At 40.5% G+C, this 25766-nt stretch overlaps 1 protein-coding gene across 1 annotated transcript in view; it reads right to left on the reverse strand.

Annotated features, from left to right (window-relative positions):
* Positions 1 to 9414, reverse strand: part of cacna1ha (calcium channel, voltage-dependent, T type, alpha 1H subunit a) — a 200669-nt gene extending 191255 nt beyond the window's left edge. Inside the window, exons 1-2 of the mRNA XM_012876653.3 lie at positions 8992 to 9414; positions 6543 to 7060 (exon numbers count right to left, since the gene is read on the reverse strand). Of these exons, the coding sequence (XP_012732107.3) occupies positions 6543 to 7036 (494 nt within the window). The 5' untranslated portion in view covers positions 7037 to 7060; positions 8992 to 9414. The remainder of the gene's footprint in view (positions 1 to 6542; positions 7061 to 8991) is intronic.
* Positions 9415 to 25766: the final 16352 nt, after the last annotated feature.

The following is a 25766-nucleotide window of genomic DNA, read 5'->3' on the forward strand; positions in this document are numbered from 1 at the left end:
GCCCCTCAGTGTCTGTTGAGCAATAGTTAAATGCCAAAGCCTGTCAGAATATTATTGTCTTATTGTCCTGCTCCATCACTTTGTGACAAAAACATACCCACCCTCTGAAGGCAATTTCCAAAAGGACAGCTCTAAAGTAGCAAACTTTTGGGATGTGCAGGGGTAGAGGGCAAATCTGTACCAGCTGTGTGATGCTACCATATCATTGTGGATCAAAATCTCTCAAGATTGTTTTTGTCACTTTGTTGAATCTGTGCCAGAAGAATTAAGGCTGCTCTAAAAGCAGCGGCCAATCTGTAATTAACGTCTGAAGAGAACTGTAGATTTTTTTGGACATCTTCAGCAGTTCCTGTAAAGCCCTAAGGGCATTCAGTAGATTATTGATGATGCACATAATTAAAAGGATTAATGACATACGCCGTTGTGCTGAAATGCCATTGTGGTAATTGTTTGCAACTGTTGAGCAGTCCTAACTGCCACAGCAAATTAATGACTCACAAGTTTGATAAGTTTACAGCCAGTCCTATCTAATTTTGATTAGCTTCAGTTCTGACAATATTCTGATTTGCGCCAAGGACACAGGTAGAGGAACAGGTTCAAACTTTTTACCAATGCCCCTGTTCCTCCGGGCTGAATGATGCTGCGTTTACACTTCAAGTAGTATTTACAAAGTCTACTATGGACCACCAGGTTTGTACTGTTTATAAAGGGCCAGGAACACACACCCACTCATGTAGAGACACAGAGGAATTAAAACAGCAGCTAGTTGTCCTGTGAGATCCGCTCTTATGACATAATCCGGTTCAAGTCTTATACAAACAGTTATAAAAGCAATATCGAGCATGTGACTGTGTGAGCCTTACTCATTAGCCATGCTGCCTCATGACAAATATTCAACTCTCTTAGCAAATCCAGGAAGAAGAAAACATATTTATTTGGCTTAAATATAGAAAGAAAAGGGCTGATTACAGGAGCATCTACTATTTCATCACAAACAGCTTTGTTAGCTCCTACCCTGTCGTAACAGTGCCGTGGATTGGGTTCAATCCGAAAATTGTGATTTGAAAATAATGTAGATATAACCATGAGTTAATTATGAGTATCAAGGCAAAGCAAGGTTTTAAAAAGTTCCTCTTTGAAAACAGCGAGCATTTTGATCATACTGTTCCTACAGTCCTCTAAATGAGAAGCTAGAGAAAGTGGCAGAGTGGCTTGATTTTCCTCGAACTTTGTAGAGCCCCCATTGCTTCGCACTGCTGGTCACAACACTTTTCCCTCGCTTAGAAGAAATACACATTTAGAGGTTTAGAAATACGTCCACTCAAAAAAAAAATCAAAAACAAAAAGCAGTCACGATGTGGAAGGAAAGTGAGTGTAGCCCATCACATCAAATTATAGAATACAAGTGACAAGTCAGTCAGCTTCCCGTGTGTCATGTCAAGAATAAACAGATTAAATAAACAATTAAAAGAGAGAATAATGCAATATGTAAAGATTTTGATAAATCATGGGCTTTTAAGTAAGGGCTGCACAATACACCGACTTTGCAATCTCAGCGTGTGCATTAATGATATTGCAAATTATTCTGTGGAATATAATATTTGCTGGTTCTTATTTCTAGACACCCGGAAACCACTATTTGCACTGAAACAGATAATATTGGCTAAGATGCTAAAGGTCACAGAGAGAGTTGAAAGTAATAATACCCCAAATCCAATTTTCTGACATTGGTTGATAGGTTATTTCATAACAATTTAAAACGTTACAATTAACAGAAAGATGCATCATTTCAGGGGTCCGTATAGCAAGTCACATGCTATTGATCAGCTGTAATGACTACCACAGGTTGATAAAAATTATCTTTAGAATTTATTTCCAGTTTTATTTTTGGAAAAATTGGCTTAAGTCAATTACCTGACCCTCAATAAAGATTAAAATTAAAATTACTCAAGTAGCCATTTGGAAAAAATATTTGCCCAACCCCACTCTGTAAAGAGAAAGCTTACCAAAAAAGATGATCTTCTGAGAAAATATTGAAACGAATATTAAGTTTATTGAATACTAAATTATTATTATCATAGTATAAATAACAATAATAATAATAATAATAAAAATAATTGTATTTTTCTTTTAGCCTGTGAATTCAAGCCAGAATAATAAATAAATGGGATTGCTGGAGATGGGGTTGTTCATATCTACAGCGATCTTTGGGTGAGGGGCAGGGAACACTAACTACACTCTGAACAGATTACCAGTCCAACACACGGCCACACAGAAGGAACAACCATGCACACTTATACCAGAGGGAAATTTACTTAAGCAGTAAAGGTTTTTGGACTGTTGGGAGAAGCCAGAGCATCCAGAGAGAATGCACACACCAAAAAGCAGGTACATGAATGTTTTGGATACTGTGTAAATGGGTTTGCACGAGACATGAAACCTTCGAAAGCCCCTTGGAAAAAAGGTAAATTTAGTCATTCATCTCATAGCCAATTAGGGCAACATACAAAATGTGTAAATTCTGAACAGCTGACAAATCTTACAAGACAGGACCTGCCATCCTCATATCCTCTCTCCTACACAGAATCAGTTATTGCACAGCCAGACGAATCAGGACATTAAAGCCATCTAGCACCAGAACCATACTGAGCACTTCTGAAGAGGAGGGTCGTGAGGAAGAGTCGGCTGACGCACATTGACCTATTCAGGCAGATCAGCAATGCGAGTTTTTGACCTACGTCACGGCGTCGTGCTGAAAAGGGTATGAATCATCAACTTCCCTTGCAAGAGCTAATAAAAGTAAAACAAAATTTGGAAGCAGCTTTGAACTGATGTAACTGTTGCTCTATAAGGCTGTTTCAAGTTTTTAAAGCTTTTTTTTTCTGTGGGGTTTTGCCCATGTGGATGTATGTGGAAACACCCAGGATTATTGCATATTTACCTCCTGTCTGTAGGATCTATTTCTTGTCAAAGGTCAAACACCTGCAGATTCATCACCAAAGTATGTACTTTCATAGAAACTCCAGAAGGTCATTACAATAAAACTTCAAATATTTACATTAAAATACAATATACTCACAATTGCATACACCACCCACCAAGGAGTGAAAGGTAACCACGTTCAATAATCTTCATCTTGTTTTTGAGTACCCCCTTATTGTTTTTAGTACTTACGAAATTGTAGTAAAACACCCTGTAGCTGGATTTTACACATGGCAAACTGTCAAATGGTAAAGCTAAAGGTTCTTTAGTCAATATTATCAAGTACTGAACGGACTAATTCTTTCAATTGTCAATATTTTCATAAACCACAAATTGCTATGCTTGGTTATTGAAAGGCTTTGAGGTAGGAAGTAATGGGGAAAAAGCAGCAACAAACTGACCTTAAAATAAGTGGCTACCACTTATTCCCATAGCATGTTTATGAAAGAATTTTAAGGACAGCTCTAAATGCCATCTACAGCAGTGTCAGGCACTTTCACTGCAGTCAGCAAAGTTTTCTGTAAGCAAAATGATTAAATTCTGATGCATATATATAAAGCCATCTCATTTTAGACCGATAGATGCTGGTGGGAAATATTTTACTCAACCTAAAGCCTCAATAACCGTTTGTTCCCGACCAGGTTTAACCTGGCTTCATGTATCTCTTGCTGTTTTTACAGCTTTATTAAAATGAGCTGTAAAATATCACTTATTAACTCAATATACTATGCGGGTTCTACCCTCCATGAATCTCATTCCTCTGTTTTCTTCCTTGCTATCCCAGATCACCTCATTAAACCCACCAGTCAAGTGTCAATGAGGAGGATTGCTGGTCAATACCATTAAACAAGGAATAAATCAGATCTGACGCGTTGGACGTAACGCGATTCCAACCTGTGCAGTTATCAGACCTAAAGGGGTAGATCACTAAGAACTAAACTGAATCTCAGTCAGCATGTTTAAAATATACACTCACGTGACAAAACAAGTTAACTGTACACCAAGGCAAAAAGTAAGCCTTAATGCAAATTTACAGGAATAATAAGGGGCAAGACATGTTTCTGTGTAAAAAAAATATAAAATAAAAAAATACAGACTTTGAACACTGGTCTATTATTTTTTAATGAAGCTCCCAGAATCATAGCATTAAATGATGCACGCATTGACTAAATTATTAAAATGGAAAAATGTTTGTGCTGCCTGATAGAAGTGAAACTCTCAAACTGAAAAAGAATAATGCCAAAAACAAAACAGAAAAAGTCCATCTGGCGACAAGCCCTGTAAATGAGTGTAGCCCATAATGACATGGTTTGCGTCATGTTCCACTAGAACTTCCTACATTACAACATCGCAATATTTTTGGTTCAGCAGCTGCAAAATGCAAAATGATGTTACAAGTTACTTTGTCAGTTTTCTTTTCAGATTTTATACATCTTTTTATTTTTATATTTCCAGTTTGATTTTTCAATTTGTTTTGTTTATTTACACAATCTACACTAGCAGTGCAACGATTTATTGAATTTTATTTTAGATTTATTCTAGACAGAGTGTATTTTCCATTAACATCCCACTTTAACTCTAGGGCGGGTCGGTCAGCAGTGGCTTCATGCATGTGGGATTCATTAGCAGGATGGGTATGGAGGTAGCATCCTCTAACTGCAGCTGGGATGGACTACAGAGAGAGGACTATGCAGCATGTAAGTGGTTTGGGATGGGGGAATAGAGTACGAATGACAAATGGTAGAAAAGCATGAGCATCCAGCACTTTTAAATGTCATGACATATCATGACATCCAAATACTACAATATTTCTCATCAGAGAGAAGTCTGTTTTTGCAAGGTGTGACACAATTATGATGTCAGTGTGACATTGTTTGTGTAAGCTAATATTATGAGCCTCACATATAAAGATGTACGCTTTCAGTTGAAGCAAGAAAGGAACTAGATGTTGAGTGGCCCCTTTGATGGTGCCAGCTAAGAATCTCCATTGGGGTAGTTGACTAAGCTCGGTTACATAAGCGTCAATAAGCCTTGCCAAGCTTTTAAACTGTTAGCATGGCAGAATTTAGGCTCCTCAATAGTTAAAGAAAACAGTTACAGAATTAGGTTTGTAGACACGGTAGAATACTGTGAGCTGGTGAACTGATAGCTGCAAATGACACCAAAGCTGACACCTGCTTTGAAACCCCTGCTGATGTTAAACGGAAAGTCTTTTCACTTTTTTCTGAAAGAAATCTGGGCTGCATTCGATCATTTGAATTTCAAATGATCAAATATTGATAAAATCTGAATGGAAAGTTTCTAAACGGGAGAGATATAAGGTAAAACACAGTTTTACATTTGTGAAGGATTTATATTTGTGAAAACACCACAGGGGCGTGGCCATTGTTTTGTGGTATGAGGACGTTGGCATTAGCATATTGAGACAAGATCTATTATATTTATACATCAGAAATTAGTCAAAAGTAAGTTTGTTAAAATCTTGACAGTATTTGTGAAAAGAAAAAAATATATTTTTTGACTTCTCAGTATTGCTGAAATCTTCTCATTCGTGTCAGCCCAATATCGTGTCTTGTGAGCTGGATGTAGTTTTACACCACTTGTATTTATTGATACTATCAAAAATCCTTACACAAATATGCAATAGGAAAACATATAATGTTGTATAAATTGCAGAAAAAGGTAATCTTAACCAAAGTAGATGCATCAGACTACATCCATTCTCTCTCTTGTTGAGAATAAATTGCTGCTTTAACCACACTGTGCAAACAGGGTGTGTCCGACAGACAGAATTTGGTATCAAAACATTTTTACAAAGAGCCCATTTTTACCAATCTGCAAAATTCAACACATTCAAATATATAATCAGCTGAGCACAAAAGCACCATCCATGAAGAAGCACCATCCAACCAAGTAAACTGCTCGACCAGAGGGAAGTGATAAACTTAATTGCGAACTTGTTCACCCATAAATTTCACCTATTAGTTCTCATAGAGAACCTTGTAAAAGTGTGATGCCTTGTAAAAGCACTGACCCATGCAAGGTGGTACAGTATAATGCTCTCAAAGGTTTTTAGACTCACGGTTTTCCATTTCTCGGTTTGCTTGTGTTTTTTGGGACGATGAAGCCAAAAGCTTATCTGTGTACAATATTATTATTTCAAATAAAAGTAGAACTTATCTGTCAGTTATGTCCTGAACAGGTTTTCGAATGTTTGTCTGGGCTTCAAATGGGAGATGGTGCCCCCGTGTGTTGACCAGGGAACCCCTACTTTTTTTTTTGTTGTTGCTAAGTATAGGAAAACATAAGTTCCATGCTTTTCCATTTACCATTTACTTTGTGTGTTACTGCACTGCATTTATCTCTTCGCAGAATCTCAGATGATTTCCTGCATTTTGATTGGGTGTTGGGCTGCACAGGGAAGGGCTCGCCCAGGGGGCCTTTTATCCGAGAACTGCCACTGAATCATACAACCTTGGCCATAACAAAGCAAACAGGGCTCAGGACATATTTGGCCTTACCAGTTGTCAGAGTATTATCTCCAGCGTATCAAAGGATATGGGTTACAGACCATGCGAAGACACCAGTTGCGGGGCCTCGTTGTTTGCTTCAGGCAGAAGAAGGCCACAGGAGCCAGGGCCGGATACGGCTGCTGCTCCTCCTCCTCGGACACGCAGTCTGGGTCACGGATCGGAGCCGTGATACGGACTCCCAGCCTAGGCCCAGCTTCCACTTCCAGCTCTGGCTCCTGCTCCTCCTCACATTCCTGAACTTCAGCGCTCCATTCGTCTCTCCTTCCTCCTCCACCGCTACAGCTCCATCTCCTCCTTTGCTCCACCTTCTCCTCCTCCTTCTCTTTGCGCTGCTGCTGCTGCTGCTGCTGCTGCTGCTCCTCCTCCCGGCCTCCACCTCCTTGTCCTTCTGGGTCAACATTGTGACCTGGGGAGTTGGTCGTGTGGGCCTCTGATACAGAAAGCCTCACCTCCTCCTGTACCTCCCCCTGCTCCTCGCACTCTTCGTTCTGAAAGCGCGCTCTCCCTTCGCCATCAGTCATGATAGAGCATCAGGCAGAGCCACTCTGGAGGGGAGGTCAAAGGGGGAGAAGTTAGGGGGAGGTAAGAAGACGTTGATGTTGAGTGATCCACACCCGCCATGCAGGAGGAAGAAGGATCGTTTGCAAAGAAGTACAGGAACATTGGCAGAAAAAAAAAAAGAGAATGAAAAAGTGATCAGCTCAGGGAAGAGAAATCACAAAGTGAGCCAAATAAACACTCAAGACATTCTGTCCATCAGTCCATTGGCAAAACAAGGACTTGCTTCCAGTGAATGGACACAACAGCACAATTTGAGAAACCCTTTAATACTTTTTTGATGGTCATTCTGCTAACTTAGCCCGTTTATACACATTACAAGCAAATAAGGACAGCAGCTCTTTAGTATCACTGGACCACTTTCAATTTTTTTTTGTTCACAAACACTAATGTAATCTAAAAGAAATGTGTACAATAAAACCACACAGCACATGGCGTGATTGTTAGGTAAAAGTTTTGACAAAAATTTGAAAAGCTTGGAAAGCATTTGTGTTTACTCTGATACTGCTAAGTATAACTGAGCGCGAACACAGTCCAATGTGAAGGTTGCTAAATGTCATGTAAGGGAAACACTGACGCTCGGGTGAGATGAGACTGAAATTTGACTTTTTGCCTACATGCAAAATGGCATCAATGTGTATCGCCATGCCCAGAGTAAAACATGGAGTGGCGGCATAATGCTTTGGGGAATCCTTTTATTTCCACCAGCGATGAAGAAGTTTGTTAGACTTGATGAGAAGATGGTTGGAGCTATTCATAATCGTGAGCCATTTTAGTGCACAAATATGTGCGCTAGAATGGCCCAGTCAAAGTAAAGACCTAATCCAACTGAACATATGTGTCAATAGTTTAAACTTTCCATTTAAAGAGACTGAATGCCATGAAGAGGAATGGGCATAGAGTTAAATCTTTAAAAGTTTAATGCTGGTAGGCATATTGCAGAAGCGCTGCAGCTGTAATATCATTCAAATGTGGTTTCAAAACATATTTACTCTGAGGAAACACAAAGGCGTGTCACACTTTAGACTTTTTTTACTTGTATTTGTCAGAAAGTTTAAAAATCTTGCATCAGTTTCCTCTGATCTCACAGTTTGTGTTTAACTTTGCAAGTATTAATCAAACCAAGTCCATATAAGGAAGTGTGTGGTCATAATTGGAAGAAACGATTTGCAAGGCACTGTAGTCATTTAAATTAATGTTATATTCACTTAAGAATATAAACCTTGACATGTCAATGGCAGTGGGAAATGAATAAGTGACTATGCACGATCTTTTCTAAGAGATCCCACATTCAGACAGATTGTATTTAGCTTATTCAGTGCAGTAATAAAACATCTCTTACTGTCATGGATTTACACAGTGATATAATATATTACAAGAAATAGTAAGGATTTTTTTTCCCCTGTCTCGTTTTCTCTTCCTGTTGCTATGTGATTGAACAGATGGACCACTCTGTCTCTGGTATGCTGAAGGTTTTTAGCCCACACCATTCAGTGGTAGGCATACAGGAGTATGCGGCAAAAAATGAGGGGAAAAAAAGCTATTTACGCCACTAATCCTGATTATTATAATAAATGGAGTAGCATCGAAAAGAAACATTAGTCCTGATAATCCACTAAAGCAGACTTTACTCTTTTGAATCTTTTTTTTTTTTTAATGGGCTTTTTTGTTCTGACACGAGAAAAGAAAAGCGCATTACAATTTCAAGTCATTTCATAAATGGATTTTTGCAACATTATTACAGAGAGAAATAGCGCAGTTCTTAAGTAATTCTGCCGAAGGAAACAAAAGCCACCGGAAGAAAGAGAGCGCTCGCAATCTCTCTTTTTAATTATTTTGTCGTGTGGAGTAAATTCTGGACTTGAAGAGCGTTTCAAAGATCAAAAGCAAACGAAACAACTTCTTTGTTTCAAAATACCTTATCAAGACGGAATCGGGAATTCCCATAAGCATGATCCGTGACTTTCCGACGTTCTAGCGCACCCAGCCTTTCTTAGCAACCTGGACCTTCCCTTTCTTTTCTTTCTTTCTTCCCTTTCTCCCCACACAATCAGTTTCTTTCCTTTGCGCGTAAGTGATTCAATAAAATCAGTTGTAAAATCAGTCCTTAAAACACCACTGGCTGGGGTCAAAGAAGTCGCTGGAAGTGGTCCTCATCTGCGCCTTCAGTCATTTAAGGACGGAACATCTACCCATGCCTCCTGTCTGCTACCAGTCCATCCTCGCCGAGGAGTTGGTTACGCAGCGTGGAGCGGAGATGCGCGCGCGGGTGGGTTGGGCCGCGTGGGCTGCCTGTGCCTGAATCCCCGTGTGGATGGTCTGCCACGAAGAAACTTGGCCCAGGACCTGGAAGCCCTGACACGTGATTCGATGTCCGCTTAGGAAGAAAAAAGGAAAAAAAAAAAAGAAAAAGAGTTTCTCACGGTGAGACGTACGAGTACGCACACACATAGATGGAAAACACGCACCAAGTGCGAGGGCACGCACCGCGGTGTATAAAGGTGCAAAATGCAGTCAGATGACGATAATAAACGTCTGTTTTGAGTCCACTACTACTTATTATGTTTTACAGATGAATTAACAGATATAAAAATAATTAATTATAATGAGTGAAGAAAAATGAATGCGTGTAATTAAATGCAGAAAGCAGCGACTAAAGGCGAAATCATGCGGAGACAGAGGGCTAAACATACTAATAGTATCTAATAATAGTAATAATAATACATTATAATTATTGTTATTTATATCATCCTTATTATTGCTATTATTTGATTTGATTTGTCTTTCCTTTTTTCAATTCTTTACATGTCATTGTCCTAAAGGAATTAATCAATTAACAAAATGCTGTGAATGAACAGAAGAAAGAACTGAATCAAAACAGCTTGAACAGCTGTTCTTGAAACGCCAATCTGCTTCGCAATATTTGTCTGGGAGTAGCATAACTACCTTGTGTCTTGTTGCTGTGCTCAGTCTTCCTATGTGACCTGTGACATGCCACTGTCTTCCTCAACCTCGCTTTGGTAGCAGAGTTTGTCTGTTCATTACCCAGATCTAAGCCTGTCCTGCACAGCTGTTTCTGTTTCAGTTAGACTTTCTTTTTAACCTGCATGTGACACTGACGAGTCTTAGTCCCTGTTTGGTACAGTCGCCTGACCATACACCTGACCACAATCATCCAGAATCCCTCATTTATTGCCACTGTACCAATAACAATGCATGCCATTTACAAAATGCAAAGTGAGTAAAAAAAAAAATCAATATTTGTTGTTACTACCCTTTGTCTTTAAACCTGCATAAATTATTATAGGTGAAAAAAACTAATGCTGAAAACTGTAAGTGCTTTGAAAAATATAACAGATTTTTAGTTTTCATCATTTTTTTCATGACTTCCTAGAACCTATGACTTCCTAGAACCTTTGCACAGTGCCGTATTGAAACAATTAGCCAACGTTTCATGTCAAATTGCATATTATTGTTTTAAAATGCATTAATAGGAAACAGTTATACACATCAACTGGTTTTTCCTTTTTGTTTATTTTGTTTGGTAGGAATTTGTGTTTTCTGGGCGTGACTTCACTTGCAGCGGAGGGGCCTCATCCTGCTGGCATGTCACTCTCAGGTGCGCAGACAAAAACAGTCCCCAGGGATTTGTACCTAATTTATTGGGTCCTAGTATATGGCTTAAACTAGGAGGCAAGAGGGATTAATGTTGATAAGGTGATTATGGCCAGTGTTTAGATATTTCAGTTTGTATTAGTGTGTAAATATATTGTTTCGGTTGCTCTTCCATTTTCCTTTGATTGCAACCCTAATCATTTTTCACGATTTAGGTTCATTTGTATTTAAGCTGTTTGTCATTTGTTGTTCATTGTTGAAAAAGAAACTTCCACATATGTCATATTGCTTTGTTTTTTGGACTTTTTTTGACTTGAGTTTCCAAGCCTGAGAAGACCAACCCAACCGTGAAATACGGGGTGGCAGCATTATGTTGTTTGTTTGTTTTTTCGCTGCAGGAGGGACTGGTGCACTTCACAAAATAGATGGCACTAGAAAGGAACATTATGTGGAAATTCTGAGGCAACATCTCTAGACATTGACAAGAAAGTTGAAGCCTGGACGCCACTGGATCCTTCAAATGGACAATGACCCGAAGCATGCAGTCATAGTGACTACAAAGTGGCTTAAGGATTCCAAAGTCAGTGTTTCTGAGTGGTCAAAAAACAATCTCAGTGACTCAGGAGGAACCTTTTGGACGGGTATCCAAAATGTTTGACGCACACTATACAGTTTAAAGGCAAGGGTACCATATATTAACAAAAATGTATGTAAACTTCGGACCTTCAAGAAAGGAATAAAACAATCACTAATAAATGATCGCTCTCAATATTCTTTGGAAAAGAGAAATCATTTTGGTAATCCTAACGGACCTAAGACAGGAAAGGTTTATTCAGATGCCTCGTCTGACAGTGAGAAAAAAAAAGCTTATGTTAATTTTTTATAAAGTGTATGTAAACTTCTGGTTTCAACTGTAGTTGTGTTGACAAATTCTCCTGGTTGAGCTGGGTAGGTTTTCAGCTGTGCAATACAATTTGTATTTCCAGAGGCCGAATTAATCAGGGCTCTATGAGATGCTCAAACCTTTAAATATTGTTCTATCTCCTGCTTTAAAACACCTCCACAACTTTATTGTTGCTTTGTCTTTATGATGCTATTTTCTCAGGGACCCCAGAGCGATCATCTGAAGCCAACACCAAATAGCTATATTGTATTGTGTCTTGACACAACTTGCATTTGATGTTACTCAGCGGAACCCCAGCAATGGAGATGGAGTACAATTACAAGTGAGACTTTTCAGATTTGTTGTATCATCTTCTTTCAAAGTCACATATTTCTGCTGTTTTGTGTTAAGCTTTTACCCACAATTCCAATAAGATACTTTTAAAGTCTGAGGTTGTAATGTGACAAAATGTTTCACAAAGTCCATATACTTTTACGAGACGCAGTAGGTAACAATGAATTCTGTCGTTTAAACAGACCATCCAGCAGTACCTGCAGAAGTACTTCCTGGTGTTAAATGCGGCATGCATACTTTCATTTATTTTCAGCCGTGAACAAAAGCTTAGAGTGTGCTGACAGATCAAGCTCTGCACCCGCCCCCTGACACCTGTCTTTCTCCCCCACCGGCCTGTCTTTCCTGTCTGCTTCTAGTTCAGGCACAGTTGGAGTCCGATCCTCATTACTGCAGGCTTGGCCCCAAAATGTCTCCTATGAGGCTTTAGCTAATGTTGCCTTTACTGTCACGCCCCAGTCAGCTGCTCAGCCTACCACTTTCTACCCTTATTGAATGGTAATGCATTTGCAATATTGGAAAAGTGGACATTATACATTTCTTGGTTTGAGTCTGCAAATGTTTTGTCTTTTCTTTTAGTGGGCTTTAAATGATGCATCTTATTTTCAAAAAATATGTTCCTGAGCTTATAGCTCTCTGAAAGCAGTTATGAGGGACATGCAGGGAATGGTTTCTCTGCAGCAGATAAATGCAGTGTTTTGGGGGTAAAATCACGTCCACCTTTGCTGTGTGTTTTCTTCATTTGTACCAAACACTTTAAATCAGAGGGATTGTATGTTCCTCATACAATCAATACTCGTCCTCCCTCAGCTGGAACTCTAAGTCTACCATTGCCTAGTACTTCCTATCACTTCCCTATACCGCTCCCTCCCCCATCCCGTCATTGCCCATCCTCATCTCCACTCCAGCTCCCACGCTTTCATTATCCAGCCTTTTCCTATTGCGTTACTCATCTCCTTCTCATCTCTCATCAGTTGATCCTTCTTAGTGGGGTTTTTCAAGCAAGGCGGAAAGGGGATCCCATTTTATTAAAAAAAAAGTGATCTGAATTCCTTAAAAACATATAATGAATTTAAAAAGGTCAGACAGCCAATATTATCCATGTACTGGAATATAAAAATTTGCATTAGGAGAGAAAACTTACATGTGTTTCTTATTTTTCTCAACCACAGATAAATAGTGCATGATTGCCATGTGCAATGGAAAGGAATCCTCAAAATAAAATGAGAAAAATATGGTGCACAAGTCTAATTAGTTCTTTAAATTCCGATACCCTTAATTAAAGTATAGTGCACCTAATTGCTTTAGGAAGCCATCAAACTAGTAGAGTCTAGCTGTGTGTAACCTGAATCCAAAGAAAATTGATTCATCTGGAGGAGGTGTGGTGATCCGTGGATTTGGGACAATCTCCCTACAGGATCGCTGTTAGCATTATATGCAAAACAAAAGTCGTTTTTGAGCAAAGCCAGAAGGAGTCCTATTAGAAATTAGCCACAATTTGAATGGGGGACTCAGCAAAAAAAAAAAAAAAAAAAAAAAAATAGGTGCTCTGTCCATGTGGGAACATAACTGAACTGTAAATACTGTAATTCATTTGTTGGAATACTGTTGGAAAACCGACACTGGCCATCACCATGAGCACACCATTCCCATGGTGGTGGCAGAGTCATGCTGGGGGAATCCTTCTATTCAGCAGGGACTGTGAATGTTGGCCACAGCTTATAGGAAGATTGATATGTATATATAAAAAGTGGTTGGGTATAGCCTGTATGTGTAAATAAAATCAAAGAATTTCAGAAATGTGTTTGTTGAGGATACATTGTGTGAAAATGACATGAGATACATATATGGCTTGGTCAAAACCGACTGATGTGCTAACTGTACCTTGTGTTTTAAAAATGTGACTGCAGATAGGTTGAACAAATGCTAGTGACTGAAAAAAGTATTTTCCTCCACTGGTGAAAAGTTTTTTATAGGGTTTAATTTAGAATATTGTTAACTTTGAAGGCTTTGCTTGGTCCCCGAATGACCTACAGCTGTAATAGTACTGAGAGGCGGTCCTACAAAATATTAGCTCAGTGGGGCTAAATACAGTTGTACACCACACTTATCATTTTTGAAAAATCTAAATCTGTTTTTCACTTCACAACCATGCATTATTGTCTTAGGAGAGTTACCATAAATCCCATTAAATACATTGAAGTTTCTAGTTTTAGTGGTAAAAAAAAATACTTTTGCGAGGCACTGTAAACATTCTGCGAAAACTGCTTATGCCACAAGCAAAATCATACCACTTTAGGAAAAGAACAAAAACAATGCTGACAGAAACTGCAAGCGCCATCCTGTCAAAGTGACTGTGATTGACAAGTGATGTCTGCAGAGGCATGAGTCAAACACACAACAAGGACATCAAAGTTATCTCCAAAGTCACAAATAAGAATAACACCTAACCAGTCAGCTAGTAAGCAAGATGCTGCCATTTCCTTAGTTCTTTTAACTGTTTTGAACTTTATCTCAAATCTCGATCTGTGTCCATGCTTGTCTCAGTCCCTCTTCTGGCGGACGTCTCTGCTGCCTGGTGTCTTCACTTTTGGTCTCCTGATGTATGTGAGGAAGGGAAGATCCCTGCATAATCAGCCTCTTTCAAGAGGTTTTCCTGGGAAATAGGCACAAGAAAGAAGATTGCTTTAAGTTTTTTTTTTCTTTTCTTTGCATAAACCCATTGAATTATGTGAATCCTGGACGTTTTATCATAATCCACCTGAAAAGAGTCCAGTCATCTATAGGGTAAAAGAGAGATGGTACAAAGTTTTCTTGTTTTTTTTTTCTTCTTCTTCTTCTTATTTCCTCTGTAAGCTGGATGCCAAGCTAATCATTCTAATTTGGGCAGGGGGGAGGGAAAAAATACCAGCGTAAACACACAACAAGAACAGAGGAAACAGTTATATAATCATGGACACACACACACACACACACACACACACACAGTCAGCAGGAGCTCTGCAGCTTTAGAAGGGAATCTGTCATACTAAATAGTGCACCCGACCATGTAGCTCAGCCATAGATAGGCTACCTGTGCAAGAGACATAAAAGAGCAGTAGAATCGCTTGTACTTGCCAGGAACTATGAGTTACTTCAAGAATGTATAGTTGTTTGTTTGTTGTTGTTTTTTTTTTTCAAATCCACTTTGCCCCATTGGAATTTTAAATTAGAAAAAACATTGGAAACACCTAGCAAATACTTGAAAGCCCTGACATCAACAGTTAGTGAAAGCTGTAGTAAATACAGGATATTACTCTATATACTCGTTTGAAGGTGTCTACATCAGACAGCAGAAATGGTCCTCTTAGAATCTGGTAATAGATCATCAGATTGTTTCTCCGTGGTTGTGACAGACTTGCTTACCTCTTGGTTCATTTCCTTGAGATTGCGAATTGCTCACTTGTTGATCCTTGAAGTTTCTACCTATTTACCCACAACCTACTTTTTGCTTCTGTTGAAATGGCAGTTTTCTTTTATTAAGTCAGTTCTTGGTTTGTTCCATTAATCTTTCAAATGCCGATTATGCATCCTAGCTGTATCACCATCATATTGGTTCACATTCATAATAAATAAATCATAATGCTATACAATTTTCTCAAGACATTGTGGAGACAACGATTGATATATGCGGTGAATGAGTACAAGCACATTGTCTTGGTAGGTTTGCAATTGTGCCATACTCGTTATTATTGTGCATGTTAACAGAGTAGAATAAGGGCAAAGTTCTAAATAGTGCATTACTGATGTTCTGCGTCCAAATAGAGATGTTTTGCCCTTGGACATCATATATATTGGATTGAACAATATATAGTTGTGCTACACTTGAGAACTCGTTAAAAAGGTGCAATGACCTTACGAATTTTTACACCAGCAGCTCACTCTGGTTGGATACAATGGTTTCTCTATTAAATTATCGCACCCTGTTGGCTTATTAAATTTATTTCGGTGATGAACACTTTGTTTTTGCTCGATTTGTTGGTAAACGAAGCACATTTGTGTGTATTTACCATAACAAGACCACATGACCGGAAGTATGATATTGTGCACACGCGCAATTAGTAAACAAGGAGAAGCAATGGAGCCCACGGACATTTATATGATGTTAAAATGGTGTTATAATGAATAAATACAATCATAAGTCTATGTTCATTCCAATATGGTGTGAGTGTGTGATTAAGTGCTCAATGAAGCGTTTATGTAAGTCTATGATTGACCAAATAGAAAGAGGTAAAGTAACCCTATAGAACAGGTTGGTCTTCAACCAGGCCGAGTAATAACATTGATGCTGTCAACTGGCTCTTACAGTCGCTGCATCAATTGTTGCCATATTGCTTTCTGATACCTCCGCAACACTGGTGAGAGATGGCACAGCATGTTTTTATGTCTGCTGATCGTGCCCGGTGCTTCAGGCTTAAATCGGACTAAGTAAACACTATCAGCACAAACTATTGGCGTATATCATTTTATTTGTATTTTCTTTTCATGGTTAACATATGTGACTATACCCCTTTAATATTGCAATTATTTTACCCACAATAGCTCGCTTGCTGTTACTGTTAGCCGTTTATGTTATAGTTATGGTTCTGTTTAGTTTGGTTTTGCAATTATAGGGACTTTTTCTGTTCACCCTGTCAGTATTCAGCCACCAGCAGTTATTCTTCCAGCTCAGTCTGCCTCTAGCCACCACCCCACTCTAGATTATTTCCACGTGTTCCCACTAATTAGTTACTCAGCTCACCTGTTCACCGGCCTACTTATACCTGCCTCTGCAGGTATCCTGTGTGCTCTGCCAGCTGAACTCTCCAAGTTGAGGTTGCCTGAGTCTCCGGGCTGCAGTGCTACCTGTTCCTCTGTGAGTCCCAGCTGCCTACTTGCCCGTTCTGGTGGTTCTCCGGTTCACACGGCCTGTTGGTTCTGTCTCCGCCTACATCTCCTGGTTTTCTATTCATCCCTGCAAACCAGCACTTCCAACCAGGATTCTTCTGCCTGCTTCATCTGCCACTATCCACCCCTTCAATAAACTCTTTAAACGTAATTCTGTTTCTGGCTGAATATCGGGCTCACCGGCGTGACAGTTTCTCCAGAAAGAGCCTCAAAGCTCTCAGTTGGCCCCCTGTCCATATTCACATTCTAATACTGCCCTACCTGCTGTCACCCACCCACCACCTCAACTCGATTTCTGCTGCAGCGATATCTAACTCACAAAGTCCCTATCCTAACACATCAGAGGAGCAGCCAAACTCAGCCACAATACTTTCTGCTGTGTTTACAACATAGCTCATTCTGATCGTCATGCGATGGGCCAAGGCACACTGCCAGCTTTCATACACACAGTCATATTTGTATTAATGATATTTAAAAGGTACATTTAGAACTTAGGCTACATCCAGATGGAGCCGAATACTGCATTCACACAAGAAAGCTTGAGTGTAAGGATGAAACTGCACAAAGCCGGGATGAGTCCTAATAGGCATTGTAAGACGTATGCCACGGCAGTGAGTGGCGCTGTAATGCTGTCACAGAAGTAAAGAAGGAAGAAGAACGTGGTAAAAAACAACAAACGCAGGAGAGATAATATACATTTTTGTGGATTGTCAGTCCACACAAATGCAGTGGAGGAGCACAATGTGTTAGTGTAAAATCCACAATGAATTAAGTGTCTGAAACACATGCTAACTTTGCTAGCGCATGTGTCTACGTTGGCTCGCTTAAGCAAACACACCAGTTTGTAACCACACCAGGCGGCGCACACCTTAGCGAGGTGGCTTCAAACTTTTCCACTCTGGGAGCAGGTTTCAAATGTTGTTGGCTTTGCAGCCACTTCATCTGGAAAGGATCCCCTATTCGACCAAGAAGTTTGCCGAACAGGGCCAAACCCATCTTCATGTGGTAGTGACCTTAAAGGGGTATGCCACCATTTTTCTTTGTTAGTAAGCAGACCCGGTAATTCTGAATGTGACGTTATCATTTCTGTCCATTTGTTCATCATCCTGTGTGTCTCTAATTGTTTTTCCCTGCTCTATCCTTACATTGGTAAAAAATATCATGGCTGCTTCTATTTACATACCTGTTTTAAAGTCTCATCAACTCAGATACTCAAGTAAAATCTGAACCAGAGGTCACTGATATTTTCTCCACCTCGCAAAACCTTTTTCTTTAACAGTTGTCACATTTCAGATGTGGAACTGTTATATACACTGTTGTTGTATTTGTGCTGTAATGACAACTATACAAATAGGATGAATTGTCATGGATTATGAATGCTTATGAATTGTTTAAAAGGTATTTATGTCAGACAAACCCGTTTTAATATACTTCTGTACACACTGCCTGGTTTAGGTGTTTATTTGAATCTTTTTGACTGTTTTTTTATATTGTTTGTATTTTATTGTGAAGCGCTTTGTGATGTGTTGTATCATTGAGAGGTGCTAGAAATAAAGTGTTGAACTACCTACGTACTAGTAAGGACTCATGCACGGACATCATATATAAAATAGGCAAGCTGTTGGAAGGCCAACTGATTTGGACTTTGTTTTGTTTTTGGGACAGTCCTGGGAATGTGGGTGTGCAGGCAGGAGCACAAAAAAACATTTACTGTTCATGTAATTACATTTTTAATCATGGGTTTGACGACAGTTGACTGCTGAATGTCTTACTTTACAAGCTGCTGCATTTTTGCAGTGCAGTTTAAACATTTAAGAACTAATCATTTGGATAATATATCAGCAAAGGTGAAAGCACCCTCTCTATATTTTTCCATATATATGTATATATATATATATATATATATATATATATATATATATATATATATATATATATATATATATATTTACCAGTTCATTACTGATTTTAAGGCTTGGACTCAATTAAGCTGAGGTAGAAAAGAAACAGTAAAGAAGAACATTAAACATGGAAATGTAATTTTCCTAGATTACTGATGGTAATCTGGTTTTATGTTTTGTAGCCATTTCACCTTTTTCTAAAACTGGGTTATATTACATTGTGGTGTGCTGTCTTGGATCAAGCACATATCTAATAACATAATCTCTGCGTGATCTAATCTTTTGCTTTTTAATAACTTACTCTCCTCCAGCACATCTCTGCTCCATCTTAATGTAATGAAACTCATAAGCCTCTTAAAGATAAACTCCTCCACAGTTTTTCACCTTAGAAGCTCTTTTAATATATACAATGCTTTTTCGGGCCATGCGATGGACCGGTGACCTGGAGTAAGTCACCAGTTTTCCAATACCTACGAAAACTGTTAAGTGGGTAAGAAAAAGCACAATCGATAAGTTTTATCTGGAATATCATAATTTAATTGTCACATTTTTTTCTTCCTAATTTTTTTTATGGCTTTTATTTAATGGTTACAAAACAAGAAAGAGGACCAAGAGACAAGGTGAATCGATGCAACAAATGGACCAGGCTGTGTGTGTTTCTGCTGCCGTCTATTAATGTGCAGACCTTGTGCAGTAGCCCATATGCATTTTACTTCAGCCTATTTAAATCTCATTGATTTGTGTTGAAAAATCTAAATTAATAAAACATTAAAGAACACAAATTCCTTAAGAGTGAACGCAATAATAGAGACTTTAAAACAGCTAGTATATATTGAGTATGCTATTTCCTCTTTAACAGAACTGAGAGCTATTTTTGTTTAGAAACGTAATTAATCAGAAAGAACATATGGGAGAATATAAAGGCCACTGATATAATAAATTACTTAGTTCATTCTGTAAAAATATGCAAATACAGAATATGTCTATTTTTAACAGTTTATTTTTAAAGTTACATTATATCTAATTTCAGGATAGGATGGGGGGGGGGGGGGGGTCTTGTTGGGTCGCCAGTCCATCACAGGGCATCACAGGACAAACAACCATGCTCACACACACAAACTCACTTATAAGACAAGACATTCAAGACAAGGGTGCTGTATAGGTAAGAGATTTAATACTTATGTTAAAGCTTTGGGCCCGAGGCACACTGTGAGAAATGTGAGGGTATATGCATGCACATCTCAATTATCCTGGAAAAAGCATTAAAGTTACATGCTCACATATTCATTTGCTGCAGTACAGCCAAGCAGAGTTCATAATGATCCAGATTTTATATATAGACTTATGAATAATGTGTTCAACTCCAGCTAGGCTTATAAAAACAGTGTAATTCAGAAACAAAGGCTGATGGTGGAGTGGTGGCCTAGTGGCTAGAGCGGTGCGCTTGAGCTCTGAGGAGGTCGCAAGTACCCGGTTCGTTCTCTGTAGACTGCTACTGTAGGACCCTGTGCAAGACCCTTAGATCCAGATTGCTCCCCACGCGGCACTCAGTGTAGGCAGCCCACTGCTCTCTGAGGGATTGGTTAAAAGTAGAGACAAAAACTTCCCCTCTGTAAGACTATAAGGGAAATCATATATTATTTTGTTTAACACATGAGCAAGCCGATGCAGTTAAGTTGCGCACATGACTTGATTTGTCTCTCACATATTAGCTCAAGTAATAAATCAACACAATGAACTGATTTGATTTGTCCACTTTTTTAGCTCTTAAATGCATTTTGCTGTGTAGTCCGAGTATCTAGGGCTATGTTCTTGATGCTTAATTCCAGTTTTTCACCAAAATCAGATTTTCTTTTTTTTTTTGAGGTGGTCGTTCATCCTACTATTAAATGCGACCACCATCAGACTTCTGTCTGAAAGGTTTGAGACCGCAAAGCGACCCGCATGTGCAGATAACAGAAGGAGACGTCACAGAGCAGCGCACTATTTACGGAAGTAACAGTGTTTCTTGAAGTGTTCAATAAAATTTAGTTTAAAAAAAAAAATTAAAACAAAAGAAATGAGGATACTGGCCGCATCTCTCCATGTTATTATTAGAAAGTTGCTGAGCAATAGGAGTCGACAATAGCAGGACTAAATAAGGTAAGACTTATTGCACAGGTATTAATAATGGTCTTTTATGGAGCGCTAACTGCTACTACTGTGTGTGGCTGTGTAGTTAGAGCAAAGAGAGTGACATGAAAGACGGATAAAATGCGACATGACCGTTCAGACACTGAAAAATATCTTATATGTATCCGAATTAATACCACATATGGAACTGGCACAAATCAGATTTTCTTTTTTTTTTTTTGGGGGGGGGGGGGGGGGGGGGGGTTGAAAAGATCGAAATTGCCGTGAAAAAGAGAAATATGGGCTGTGTCAGGATATTTTTCTGGGATGAAAACTGAGAGACCAAAGAGCCAGCAAACACCAAAGGGGCTAGAGAACACAGGGAACCGAAGGGACCAGAGAACACAGGGAACCGAAGGGACCAGAGAACACAGGGAACCGAAGGGACCAGAGAACACGGGGAACCGAAGGGACCAGAGAACACGGGGAACCAAAGGGGCTAGAGAACACTAGGGGACCTAGGAACTAGAGAACACTGGGGAACCAAGGAACTAGAGAACACTGGGGAACCAAGGAACTAGAGAACACTGGGGAACCAAGGAACTAGAGAACACTGGGGAACCAAGGAACTAGATAACACTGGGGGAACCAAGGAGCTAGAGAACACTGATGTGCCAGAGCACAATTAGGGCGCGGCACATCAGGGAAAGGTACGAGCGCTTGACAGCGCCGGGGGAAAGAGCGAGCGCTTGACAGCGCCGGGGGAAAGAGCGAGCGCTTGACAGCGCCGGGGGAAAGAGCGGGCGCAACACAGCGCCAAAGGGGAAGGAACGGGCGCAACACAGCGCCAAAGGGGAAGGAACGGGCGCACCACAGCGCCAAAGGGTAGGAACGGGCGCACGACAGCGCCAAAGGAGAGGAACGGGCCAACGGCAGCGCTAAGGAAGGTAACAGGCGTATGAAACGCCAAGGGGGAAAGGACAGGCGGACTGACACGTCAGAGCTCAACAGCGCAAGAAAACACTGGAGCACAACTAACGTACAGAGACACCGGGGGAAAGGAACGGGCGTGCGAAAACGCCAAGAGCAAGGAACGGGCGTATGGGAACGCCAAGGGCAAGGAACGGGCGTATGGGAACGCCAAGGGCAAGGAACGGGCGTATGGGAACGCCAAGGGCAAGGAACGGGCGTATGGGAACGCCAGAGAAAGGTACAGGCGGGCCATGACACTAGGGCTCTACAGCGTATAGAAACGCTGGAGCACAACTGGTGTATGGTTACCCCTGGGGCAAGAACTGACGTATGGGAACGTCAGGGGAAGCAAGAACGAAGGCGTCCTAACACGCCAGAAAACACGAACAGAGGGCGTCCTAACACGCCAGAAAACACTAACAGAGGGCGTCCTAACACGCCAGGGAACACGAACAGAGGGCGTCCTAACACGCCAGGGAACCGAGGAAAACGTAAACGGCAGGAACCAGAGGGTGAGCTAGACAGCAACCGGCCAGGCGTGCCAGAGAGCTCTGGCAGTAACCTGCGGCGCCAGCAACGACACACAGACACTCAAGGGTAAAGCAACAAAACTTAACTTAACAAATACAGAACTAAGACTAGAGCGGCAGGGCCAGACAGAGACTACGGGGTCAAGACAGAGACTACAGGGTTGAGACAGAGACTACAGGGTCGAGACAGAGACTACAGGGTCGAGACAGAGACTACAGGGTCGAGACAGAGACTACAGGGTCGAGACAGGGACTACAGGGACGAGACAGGGACTACAGGGACGAGACAGGGACGAGACAGGGACTACAGGGACGAGACAGGGACTACAGTGTCTAAACCTGAAAAACTAGAAGACCCTGAAGGGAACAAAACACTAAAATAAAACTATAAGACAAGCAAAGAGGGAGATGAGGGCAAGTACAGCTAAACTAGAGAAAAAAAATAGATAACTAAAGCTAGAAATAAGAGCGCAGGGAAATTCCAGAAGTCTAAGGTAAGAACTGAAAGCAAAACTCGGAGGATTTAAAGCTAACACTACGACCAAGCTGGAAAAACCAGGCTAAAAAAACCCTCAAAACTCAAAACCCCAAAAAAATCCTAAGTAACCTAAACCAAGGTTAAACCCAAACAAAGATAGGCAGAAACCATTCCTCTAAAACTGTAAAAATATACAGGGCTAGAGAGGAAATTAAGCCGAACCAGAACACAACAAAACAAACCTAAAAAAACTCTAAGAAATCAAAAAAAAGAACCCTGAAGTATTCTACAACTAAGGAACCTTACGTAACTCAAAACCGAAACCGAAACTAGAAGGCGCTGGGCAGCAACGTCTGTATATGCTGGGCAGCGTCAGAGGCGGGTCTCACGGAGAGCGTAACGTGGAACAGAGTCATTGGCCGGGCGTCGCAGCACGGCGACCCAAGCGAGACAACCAGAGACCGGGCGTCACAGCCCCTGCCAACTTCTGTGCATGGCTCTGTGCGTGCTCGGGTCCATCCCTTGGCCGGTCCATAATGTCAGGATATTTTTCTGGGATGAACCCGGACACAGCACGCACACACAGAGTCAGTTCTTATGGGTGAGTTTATTGAAGAGTGTAGCAGGTGAATGACGTGGAACCAGAGTCTTACAGCTGACGAGGGTGTAGAGCACAGAAGCTGGCCGGCAGGAGGCGTGTAACGTAACTGTCCGGGAGGAACATCGGAGGCGTTGAGCTTGAGACCAGAACTTGAGCGGCGTGGACTTGAAAGCAGAACATCGGCGGCGTGGAACTGAGACCAGAACATCAGTGGCGTGGAACTGAGACCAGAACATCAGCGGCGTGGGCTTGAGACCAGAACCGCAGCGGCGTGGGCTTGAAAACAGAACATCGGCGGCGTGGAACTGAGACCAGAACATCACCGGCGTGGGCTTGAGACCAGAACCGCAGCGGCGTGGGCTTGAAAGCAGAACATCAGCGGCGTGGAACTGAGACCAGAACCGCAGCGGCGTGGGCTTGAGACCAGAACCGCAGCAGCGTGGGCTTGAGAGCTGAGCTGGAGCTGGGCAGTGACTGAAACAAAACACAGTTGGAAAGAAAAACCTCTGACAGGAACTGAACAGGAGTGAACGCTATGGACCGGCGACGGGAACAGAAAGAGGTGAGTCTTATAAAGCGGTGGAACCAGGTGGAAGCAATTGTGGGTTAATTGCAGCCTGTCAGGTGGAACCGATCAGGCTGCGCAGGAACGAGAGAGAAGGAGAGAGGCTCAGCATGCAGCCTTCAAGCTGCATCCTGACAGGCTGCATATGGGCAAATAGATTGGATTTTTGCAGTTGTGTAATACTCTGTCATACTCGTTATTATTGTGCATGTTAACAAAGTAGAAACAGTGCAAAGTTCTAAATAGTTGTTTGTAATCTGTTACCGTTTTTTTTTTTTTTTTAACAATTATGTTACAGTATTTTCTGCAGAGCTGGTAACCAAGGTCATGGACTTCCAACTAACCAATTTTGCGAATCCGCCATTTTTATTTCTCGGAGGTGTTTTGTAGTCCAAGCTGAAGGATGCCAAAGCTGAAAGTGGATAAGTCATCGGTTGTTCATTACACCGTCTCCCAGCATACTACAAAAATGGCCGAACAGGCTGGAGTGGAACACTTTGTAACCTGGAGTGGGGCGGGTGTGAAGTGCCTCCTATATCAGTAACAACTGCCTCATGGGTGGGGAGCTCAGCTTGCTTTTAAGTTTGACTTTGGCATAAGCGTCATCAGTAAATTAGTTAAGGTTGGATGAAAACTTTTGATATCTATTTTGATAATATGGTGAGTAAACATTTTCCCTTTCTTTTCAAAACGCCTATCAATTTGTTTAGAAAGTGATTCTCAAAGTGTCCACTAGGGGCCTCATTTCCACCACAGCTAGCACGCTAGAACAATTCCTGGTAGTGGTTCTTGTATTCTTTTCTTTTCTTGTAAGGGGAAACAATGTAGCTGTAGCTTTCCAATGTTACAGCCTGGGTGGTTTCTGTCTTATGGATCGATCCAATCAAAGTTTCTATGGTGAAGAGAAAAGCGAATACATCAGGACGGAAACCTTGCTGTTATTGCAGTGGATGGTAAAACTGAACAGAGGACTTTTTTAGCACAAAAGAAACAAAAAAATGATTAGATGTCATGAACAGCTCATCAAAGTAACATGAAATTTTAGCAGAAAATCTTAAAATAAACCAAAGTAAAGGAGGAACATAATTCAAAAACACCTTGAGAAAAGAATGAAGCACTGAATTACCAAGCAGTGATAAAGTAAAGTCTCCAGCTCATGAAAGTAGAACTTCACTGCAGTTCTATCAAAGCACTGCACTGAACTTTGTAGCCATTAATATGGATATCTACCTATAATCAAATGCGTTTACATGTAGTCAGTGTAACTGTAAAATCCTTAGTTTGCTAGATTTCTTTGAGCAAACTTAAGTGGTGGTTGTTAAAACATGATCAGGAACTGGTTAATCTTTGTTTTGTAATAATCAAATTCAGATGGAACAGTTTTCTTAAATTTTGTTTTGAAAAAATAAGTTCCTGAAGGTTTCTTCATTTTTAAATATAAATATTGCATTAATAAAGAACTAGTTCACAATTTTTGTCACAACATGAAAATGGACAACAGAAATCCAAGGTAACATGGTACATTGGGTTTTTACTGAACTAAATTAAAGTTAAAAAAATATTTTTTAGTCTTACTGGGAACAACTCATCATATTAAGAAATCATATTTTCTACATTTCTCTTGTACAATGGGTGAACTATCTGTGGGAGATATGGATCAAGTAGGTATTAGGGGCCCACCAAGATCATTTATACATAGAATACAGAATTTCATGCTACGTCCCTGAGCTCAAAGTAAAGAAGCCTAACTTGCTGTTAT

Source organism: Fundulus heteroclitus, unplaced genomic scaffold (assembly GCF_011125445.2).
Source record: "Fundulus heteroclitus isolate FHET01 unplaced genomic scaffold, MU-UCD_Fhet_4.1 scaffold_48, whole genome shotgun sequence".
Classification (NCBI taxonomy): Eukaryota; Metazoa; Chordata; class Actinopteri; order Cyprinodontiformes; family Fundulidae; genus Fundulus; species Fundulus heteroclitus.